The sequence below is a fragment of the Periophthalmus magnuspinnatus genome, chromosome 20 (genome assembly GCF_009829125.3).
Source record: "Periophthalmus magnuspinnatus isolate fPerMag1 chromosome 20, fPerMag1.2.pri, whole genome shotgun sequence".
In the NCBI taxonomy this organism is placed as follows: domain Eukaryota; kingdom Metazoa; phylum Chordata; class Actinopteri; order Gobiiformes; family Gobiidae; genus Periophthalmus; species Periophthalmus magnuspinnatus.
In genome coordinates, this window is record NC_047145.1 from 4,693,320 (window position 1) to 4,703,479 (window position 10,160).

The following is a 10,160-nucleotide window of genomic DNA, read 5'->3' on the forward strand; positions in this document are numbered from 1 at the left end:
TAAGGAAACAACATTATAACAAATTAAAAAAATTTAAAAAAAAACGTGTAACATGGGCCCTTTAATGTAGTATTCAAACTGTTAAAGCATCAACACAGCACAACTTAAAATATTACTTTCTTGGTTAATTAGCTCCATAGCTTCTCAGTCTCCTCCTCTCCACTCTTCTGGAAGTTATCTGTCCTTAAGTCTCTCCTCCCTCCTTCTCTTCAGCTTAGTGTGTCTGTGTTACTCAGTCCTGCACCATTCTACACATCTCTACTCACAACTATAGTACATCTCTGGCATTTAACAGTGGATTTTATTTGCAATGAAGCTATTCAGGCTCCTCTATTTGCTGGGACTTCTCATTCTTTGTAAAGGTAAATAGAGAAAAGCATTTTTAGTATTTCGCTACAGAATTTTCAATAGAGAAATTGTTTTGTTTATTTATTTATTTTTGTTGTTGAAATGTTTATCTTTCAGTAACTAGTATGGATTATGCAATGTTTACTTACAAGAATATTAACCATTTTGCAGTTATCTAGATATTACAGATGTTAGATACAACTTTACAGTGCTACATGTGCCTCTAACAAAAGTCCAAAACGTCTATTTTTAACCTTACTTTTTCCTTTTGAATTGATATACTAAAACTTGCATTCAGACCTAGATAAGGGAGGATTCCTTTCAGCACAAGCCCTGCCTACTTCTGACATTTTGATTGACAGCTGCGATGACCTGACATGCGCAGGGAGGGCGGGACTTAAAGGATGAGAGGTTTTTTATAGCAGGCTGATCCTATTGAGGCCAGTGCTGTGTCCCATACTCATGTGGGCTAATTGCAGAGTGGAAACCCAGGCTAATGTTGTGGTTGTGCCAAGTGTAACATCCCCTCACGGCCACTAGGGCAAAGTCATGGCTCTGTTTACACGGAAAGACATCGTGTTGTGTACTATATAACATTTCTGATGCTTGCTTGTCTCCATGGAGATGCTATTGCGCTGCCTGGTATGTTCCATTGTATGGCATTAAACTCATCTCTCCAAACATAAAATAAAAGTGTGTTGCACCACCAGGTCAAGTTGCAGGTCAGATCTGTGGGGAGACATTCTTTATCAAAATATTTGGATTTTAAAAAGGTAAAGTAAGAGCAAGCAAAGCAATAACATCTCCATGGAGACAAAGACGATGACGCACCCTCCTATAGAAAAGTTAAATAGTGCACCTTTAAGGTTAGATGTTGTGTGATTTTAAAACTATTCGGTTGAAAGAGCAAGATTGTTTTTGCAGGTGCACTGTGTAACTTTTCTGACCACTCGCTTTGTCTCCATGGTGATGCTATAGCTTTGCCTGGAATAATCCCCAGTATGGATTTAGTTATATTTAACATTCAGTTTAATTGTTTTTATTGCTTTAAAATACCTTGAAAACCATGCATTAATTTCTTACTGAGAGTGGGCTTGTTTTTCCGCCGATCTGACCTGTGACTTGACCGTAAAGATAGATAAGTTTAATGCCAAAAACAACCAATTATGAAATGATTTAAAGTGCATATGACAGGTTTAGCTGATTCTCTAATTTCTAATTTAGTGGCATAATATCTGTTGTAAATATAAATTATAGTTTTACAACTATAGCAAGAAGCAATTTGAAGAAAAGATTAAAATGTTTAAAATTACAGGAAGTAGACAGTTCTAAAACATACTGATGACGTCACATTGGGACAATTCTATTATTATTAATCTATTCAAAAGTTTGGCACGAATTACACAAGAAATCATTTTTATATATATACTTTGGACTTTATTTCAACAAAATAATAAATGTATTTTCTTATATTTTTACTTTAATAAATTGCCCAGTGAAAAAGATGGTTGCTAGCAGTTACGGAATTCCCTAGCGTGACGTCATGATTTCAAACCAGGAATTAAAATTTTAAAAGATGTTTTGTTTTTGTTTTTTTGTAAAACCTTAAATATAATGATCTGAACTGTGTGAAATGAGCAGTCCAACGTATCATAAATTTTCCTGTTTGTTTTCAGGTGAGGAGGAGAGCGGAGAGTCTGAGTCCGAGTCGTGCGATAATTTCACAGACTTGAATCTTTCTCATTGTTTCATGGGGACCTCTTTGTACGTGCGCCTGCTCCTCTACACTCGCTCTAATGTCCACTGCGGTCGTGAACTCCGCCACCGAAACCCATCAAACCAGCCCCTGTTCAACTTTACGCGCCCTACGGCTTTCGTTATACACGGATACAGGCCCACAGGAGCGCCCCCTACCTGGATTGACAGGCTGGTGCAGTTACTACTGGCCCATGATGATATGAATGTCATTGTAGTGGATTGGAACAAAGGTGCAGCCAATTTGAACTACTTCACTGCCGTCACCTACACCAGAGAAGCAGCGCAGAATCTGACAGACTTTATCATCACTATGCAGGTAAGATAAAGGTGCACTATGGAACTTTTCTGCCCTGTTATTGCATTGCATAGAGTGTTCCAGAGTATGGCATTCAACACTTCTATCTACCTTGAAAATCATGCATTGTTATCGTGAGTGTAACTTGGTTTGGTGGTGTCTCTTCCTTGTCTCCATGCAGATAAGTTTAATGTCATACTGTGGAACATTAAATACTACTTTTTCAGTGCTCAGAATCTACTGACAACAATTTCATATTTGGGCATTGTAGAAAAATAATGATACTTTTGTTTATCTATGCTGACAGAGAAAACATTGAACTTTATGCCAGTGTTTGTTTCATGTAGATTGGCTCAGTAATTACAGAGATATTAACCATAAACCAGGTCAACACATCAACAATCTGACAGTTAAACAGCAAATTCCTTCACAGAATTCTGACATGTCTCCAGGTCAGGTTAAACTATAGAGATTCAAGAATGTTGTTATGCCACTTGAACGCTCCCTCATTGTACATTATATTACCGGTGATTGAAAACCATCTTAACTGTGTGATTCCAGGAGGAGGGAGCGTCTCTGGACCATATCCACCTGATCGGGGTCAGTCTGGGGGCACATCTTGCCGGGTTCGTGGGGTCAAATCTCAAAGGGAAGATCGGACGCATCACAGGTACAAAATGTGACCAAACCAGAGGAAACAGACAGTAACAGAAGAGGTAAATGTTATACTATTATTGACCTGTTTAAACCCTCACAGGCTTAGACCCGGCTGGCCCCATGTTCACGAGCGCTGGACCAGATGAGAGGCTGGACCCAAGCGACGCTCAGTTTGTGGACGTCCTGCACACAGATATGGACTGTGAGTTTAACCATCAAATAAACACAATCACATCAATAACACTGAGCGACTAGTTATTTTTACATGTGAACAATTAGGAGAAGCAAGAACCATTTGAAACCCATCTCCAAACCCACAGACATTTATATAGGGATCTGCAGTAGTGGAACGTAATGAAGTAAAAGTGGTCAAGTACTATACTTAAGTACATTTTTAAACAGGTTCTTTAATACTTTTACTTAATTATATTGTCATGTGATACTTTTACGTGAGTATTTCTGTTGCTCCAGTATCTGTACTTTTATTTAAGTAATAACATTGAGTACTTCTTCCACCCGATGAACTGATGAGCCAAGTCTTCTCATAGGAAATTCTCACTGTAGCAAGCAGCAAATATTCATATATAGGTTTCTATACTTGTGAAATAACTTTGAGACATTTTTAAATCTTACATGAGCACACGTATTACCAGAAGTCAGGACTTTTTGAATAACCAAGAGAAAGACAGGTAACAGATAAGTGGATGGATATAGGGGGTAGGTGAAAACTGAAATTTTCTGAGCACAACTCTGGGTAATTTAATGGTGAGGGAACCCTGTGTTAACTTGGTTAAAAGTTCATAAAAGTTGATTTCACATTTCATTCATTGTTTTTTTTTCATTTAGTAGTTATTTAACCTTTTCTCTTTGCTACATAATTCCATAATTTCTTACTTCATATATTAGATGCCTTCTATATGTATCTAAAAAGTAAAAAGTAGTACAAATGAAGGAGAAAAAAACACACCAAATGAGAAGGTGTGTCCAAACTTTTGTCTGGTAGTGTACATACATTACAAGATCATCCCACGTGTTCAGTGCAAACACTGACACCACAACACTTTCAACACTAAGAACTTTTAACACTAAGAACTTTCAGCACTAAGGACCCACCCAGGGACACCCTATTGATTAATAATATCAGATAGGGCATTGTCCAAAATGTCCAAAAATATGTTTGAAATGGCTCAGTTTGAAACAGGGCTAACATTATTCTTCACTGCAGAAACTAAAGGGTTAAAATTTCAGGGTAAAATTATTTCAGAGTTGTTTTTAACACAAAAATTGTTATTTTAATTAATTCATTTAATTCATTTAAATTTAAAAGTTAAATAGGGGTTCTAGTTGGGGTTATTTGCCAGAGTTCATATAGCTGACAATTCAGCTAATTCAGCTTCCCTGAGTGTTAATTCAACTTCCGCGAGTGATAATTCAGCTTCTCTGAGTGATAATTTAACTTCTCTTAGTGTTCAACTTCTCCGAGTGTTAATTCAACTTATCTGAGTGTTAATTCAACTTCTCCAAGTGTTAATTAAAATTCTCCAAGGGTTAATTCAACTTCTCTGGGTGTTAATTAAAATTCTCCAAGGGTTAATTCAACTTCTCCAAGTGTTAATTCCCCTAATGTTAATTTGGCACCTCCCATTCACTACTTCATACTCCCACGACAGAAGACCAATTTGAACCATTTGAACCTTGTCTACAAGTCATGTAAAAATACAGATAAAATATGGTACAGAAACTCGAACTCATAAGTTGGATGATGTGCTGAAATCTCACACACGATTGAACACTGTGGATATATTTCTATATTTGTTCACAACTTGTTAATTCATTTTAATTTCTTCAGTAACTTCCCCTTTAAAGCCACATGGCACAGTGTGATGGCATTTCCTTCTCTCGAAGAAATGTATTAGAAGAAAGGCGATGCAGTCATTATTTTGAGTACTGTATGTAAATTGTGTTCAGTATTAAGTTGTATGGTTCCTTTTGATTCAGGAGCACTTCTAAAACACTTTAAGTGGATCAGGTACATCTCATGGGGCTGAAGACAGAAAAGGCACCTTTTACAATGTTTTAAAATAAATAAAAAATTATTTTTTTTTACAATGTGCCTTATTAATCTACACTTTACATACAGCATGTAATTACTACTCCTCAAAAATGAACTAAAATTAAGAGTAAAAATAAAACACCTTTGTGTGACTCGTATAAATGTTGAGAAAGCTTTAAAATTGATTCTGCAAGAGTCAGTTTAACTCTCCACTTTCTGCTCTGTTATTTAATCAGACTAATTTGTTTCTTCAGCGTTCGGACTGAGAGGGGCCCACGGTCACATTGACTTTTACGCAAATGGAGGAGCCGACCAACCAGGATGTCCCAAGACCATCTTTGCAGGTACAACTCAGAGGGGATATTATCAAAATGTCAGGTTTGGGTTTGTGTTTTACACAGCCAGAAAAAATCTGTTAACTCGAGTAATCAGATAACCCAATGATGATATCTGATTTTTGGTGTGGTTACACCACAAGAGAAATCTGATCATCAAAACCCCCTGTGTCAGTTAATCAGTGGATTTTTAGAGGAACTGTTATAATTGGAAGACAAAATACAATACATGTTGAAATGTTATATTAGAGTATATTTTTGGTTTATTTTTAAGTCTATTTTTTAAATTATTTTAAGCTATTTATCTATTCTCTCTCTCTCTCTGTTTTATTGCATGTACCATTTTCCTTCTGTTCTTTAACTGTGCGGTGCAATACTGGAATTTCCCCACTGTGGGACTAATAAAGGCATATCTTATCTTATTTTATCTTATTTTATCTTATCTTATCTTAACCCCTTTTTGCATAATTCTCCAAAATCTGCACAGGTGTGAACACTGAGGAATAGAACAAATTACACAGATCAAATGTACGTGGACACCCAAAATCTGATCATTATTTGATTTCTGATTTCTATTAGATTACTGAAATGTCATGTGAACAGTGGTTGCAGTTACATGTTTTTTTTGGGGTTTTTTTTGTTGTTTTTTTGGCTGTTTTTTAAAATGGCATGTAAATGGCAAAATCATCTCATTTCTTTCTGATCATGGTCCCTTTGAATGCTACATCATTTTTTTTTTTACATGTTATTTAATAATAATCTTAAAGGTCCAGAAATCATTTTGGAGTGCAGTTTAGTTTAGTTTTTTTTAGTTTAGTTTGTTTATTATTGTGTCTTGCATACAACAAACAAAAACAAAAGAAAAAAACCCCCAAAAAACCAAAAACAACAATAAACTCATTTAAACAAACTCATTTGCCGCTTCTTCCAGGCTTTACATAAAAATAAAACCAACTTATAAACATTAGAATTAAACAACCATTTCATTTTGCTGTCATCATCACACCAGAACATTTCAGGACATTGAGTGAACATTTCATCAAATAAAGGATTTCTAAATTCATTATATAATGGACAATGCAACAGAAAATGAGCTTCACTTTCTACTTCGCCCAACTCACATAAACCACAAAGTGCATGTGAACATATCAAGTTACATCTGATGTGAGTAATCTGATTTCTTTCTAATTGTTCTGTGCAGATTTTGGCAAAACAAATAATGCAAAGAAATGGAAGAATGCAAAAATGAAAGACAAAATATTAAAGATTGAAATAATTATTTTTAAATTAGTTGTACTTAACTGACACATGTTAACTGTTTTTATGAAAAGATTTCTTTTGTAAAAAATATATATTATTGAGTTATCTGATTATTCGAGTTATTTGATTTTTACTGGCTGTTAACATAGTCACTGGCTGTTTGCATGCACACCAAAATCTGATTCTAATCTTATTTCTGGACCTTACTTAAATGACATGTAAACCTCATAATCTGATGTGATGTTTTCTGTTTACATGTCATTTTAATAGTCTTATAACTCAACCGAAACTGATGATGATCTGATTTAGAGTGTGCATGTAACTACAGCCAGCATCGTATCTTGATGCTTGAATAATACAGAGGTAATTGTGCCATACACCGCTCATTCATCATGTTCATCTTTTATCTCTGTCAGGGAAGTCATATTTTGTGTGTGACCACCAGAGGGCGGTGTTCCTGTATCTCTGTGCCCTGAATCAGACCTGTTCCATCACTGCGTTTCCTTGTTCATCCTATAGCGACTTCCTTGACGCCAAATGTCTTCAGTGCGAAGCCTTCAAACCCGCTCCCTGCCCTAAACTTGGTATGAAAAAAACCCCAAAAACCTTACAGAACTATAACTAAAGTGGAGGTTTACTTGATCTGTGTTAGTTAAAAATAAGGCTAAAAACCGTCGCCCCCAGCTACTGCCAGCCAGAAAAAATGAGATGCTTCTATTTTTTATTTTAAATAGCCCTAATAAATGAAAACGAGTAACTCTAAGCACCAAAATGTGTCTTGTGAAGGTCTATGAATTTTTTAAAAAGAAGGTGCACTTTTGGGATTGCCACCTAATGACATCATGAGGTGGAACAGGGGGGTGATGGCCTGTTTGACATTACCCAAAAGTGTGCAAATAAAAGCTTTAGTAATATATTTTGTGTAATCCTCTTACTATAATAAAACAAAACGTAACTCCATAGTGTTCACATAGACTTTTTGAATGATAAGAAGTCTTCAAAATGTTGGCTACAACAGATAATTGAAACTCATAGGTATTTAAATCAAATGTAATAAAAATGTATTTAAATAGGAGGTAGTTCTGAAAGTTTCCAGATTGTTACATTTAATTTGATTTCATTGTATTATTTTCCTTTTGTGTGCAGTTTATGACTTGAGCCCGTGGAGAGACGCTCTGATCCAAATGGGCCAAACCAAAGTGTTCTTCAGCACCTCGTCCTCGCTGCCGTACAGGAGTGAGTACTTCTACTGTATATAATCAAACTGCACTGTAATCACTATCCACTATAGTTTTCTGTTTTTGTCTTGTGCAGAGCTGAGTTACCGAGTGGACTTTGTCACATGGAACCAGTACCTGCGATGGGGAGTGGTCTACATCCGGTTATACAGCGGCAAGACCTTCACAGAGGCCAGAGTAGACCAGTGAGTTGGTTTAAACTTTATTTAAACGGACACTATGTAACTTTACTGATTGAGACCAACTGCTTGCATCCATGGAGATGTTATTGGCATGCCTGGAATGTTCCACAGATATATGACATATGGCTTACATTTCTCCATCTACATTGAGACAAACGGATAATTCTGCAAGATACAGGTCCAGATCTGTGGAGAATGAGTTGTATTGTGAGCAATAAAACACCTTTACATGAAAAAATGCAAGATTGAGAGTTTTAATGCCATACTGTGGAACCAAGCAAAGCAATAACATGTTTGTGTCTACAAACAGATGGTGGATCTCCCACCGTTTGAACATGTTTCTCTCTTTTAAAAATATTACCCATAAACGCTTTTCACATTATCAGTTATCCAAACAAACTTAGTATTTTCACCAAGAGCTTGAGTTGGTATCTATGGCTCTATCCTGCAATCCTTCTGAATTTGAAGATGAAGTATTGTTCTTGTTTCAGTAAACTCCTGCGTTTTGAGCAGTACACCTCCACTCGACTGCTGGCAGAGTTTGATGACGACATTTCAACAATTCAGAAAATCTCCATGAGGATCAACACTGGGAACGTGATTGGACCCCGCTACAAGATCAGACTCCTGAGAGTCCGATTCACCCCCCTGGACCAGCCAGACAGGTGAGTCCCAAAGAAGTCCTGGTTTAGTCCTGGTTTAATCCTGGTTTAATCCCAGTTTAGACCTGGTTTAGTCTCAGTTTAGACCTGGTTTAGTCTTAGTTTAGCCCTGGTTTACTCTCGGTTTTGTCCTGGTTTAGACCTGGTTTGATCCCAGTTTTGCCCTGGTTTAGTCTCAGTTTAGGCCTGGTTTAGCCCAGATTTAGACCCAGTTTAGTCCTGGTTTAGACCTGGGTTAGTCCTCGTTAAATTTATATAGTAATAGCCTAAAGTTTTTCTGATCCACTAATACATAGGTTGTACACATCAAAGTTATATTCAACAGAACATTTTTGCTTTAGACAGTCCCTGGATATTTGTAAACCATTTTTTGAACACCAGATATATTCAAGATGAAATTACAATACACACTGCTAACATAATTTTGTCTTTTAATTTAAAGGTGCACATTCTGGTAGCGGTTGTGCCACGTGCTTGTCTCTATGGAGATGTTATTGACTTTCCTGGAATGTTCCCCAGTATGGCATTAAACTTAACTGTCTGGCATAGATTCAATACAGATGTTATTGCTCAAAAATACATTGAAAACATGCATTCTTATTGTAAACGGGATCGCCTCTCCACAGATCTCACCTGTAACTTCGCCTAGTGACATTAAACCCTTGTCTCGATGGAGATAGACAGGTTTAATGCTACACAGTGGAACATTCCAGGCAAAGCAAGTACACATCTATGGAGACAAGCAGGTGGCGGGCAGCATTGAAATAACGATAACATTTGTTAACTATTACCCTATTATGTTTTTTGTCCATTTTTTTTAGGCCTGTGATGTGCAGATTCGACATCATTATGGAGGAAAATATGGAGGTGTCTTTTCGACCTTTGCCCTGTAACACAAACTGACCCCAGATCAGCCAAAGAAGACCACAGGAACAAAACATTACATTTTACACACTGCTGAACTGATTTGAATACTTGAAGAAATATACATAAACATTATTACATATAATGATGGGCCGCATGAACAAATGGCCAGTGTCAAATCATCAAGGGCATTGTGTGGAGTGCCACCTAGTGTACTCATACAGGACTGACCAAACAATGGAGCTGCATCACTCACTGCTCACACATTAATGCCTAAAATTTTAAATAGCTCAAACAATAGTTTTTAAGTTAGGTCCTGATCCTGGATCATTCTCTCTGGGGTAACAAATTCTTTGTCAGTTTTTGATATTGATTTAAGAAATGAAACAAAATACTTCCACTGTGCATAATTATTAATGTGCCTTTAAAAGACTCAACTTCCCATGATGCTTTGAGAGAGCCGCTGTTTTTCAATAATGGTGCAATGATGTTTTTAAGATGTTATTTT

General features: G+C 36.5%; 1 protein-coding gene across 1 annotated transcript; it reads left to right on the plus strand.

The window, feature by feature from the left end:
- The first annotated feature begins 235 nt into the window (after positions 1-235).
- lipib (lipase, member Ib) lies at positions 236-9,814 on the plus strand. The gene is made up of 10 exons (XM_055230012.1): positions 236-362; positions 2,025-2,422; positions 2,963-3,071; positions 3,159-3,260; positions 5,366-5,455; positions 7,123-7,290; positions 7,853-7,942; positions 8,021-8,129; positions 8,618-8,791; positions 9,610-9,814. The coding sequence occupies exons 1-10, from the start codon at positions 311-313 to the stop codon at positions 9,689-9,691; spliced, it is 1,374 nt and encodes a 457-aa protein (XP_055085987.1). The 5' UTR covers positions 236-310; the 3' UTR covers positions 9,692-9,814.
- Positions 9,815-10,160: the final 346 nt, after the last annotated feature.

What these genes read in the sequence shown, in the direction of transcription:
- lipib (XM_055230012.1), top strand. Translation starts at nt 311, where the DNA reads ATGAAGCTATTCAGGCTCCTCTATTTGCTGGGACTTCTCATTCTTTGT. An exon ending in GTCCTCGCTGCCGTACAGGA is followed by an intron (nt 7,943 to 8,020) that starts GTGAGTACTTCT and finishes TGTCTTGTGCAG; the next exon opens with AGCTGAGTTACCGAGTGGAC. An exon ending in CCCCTGGACCAGCCAGACAG is followed by an intron (nt 8,792 to 9,609) that starts GTGAGTCCCAAA and finishes CATTTTTTTTAG; the next exon opens with GCCTGTGATGTGCAGATTCG.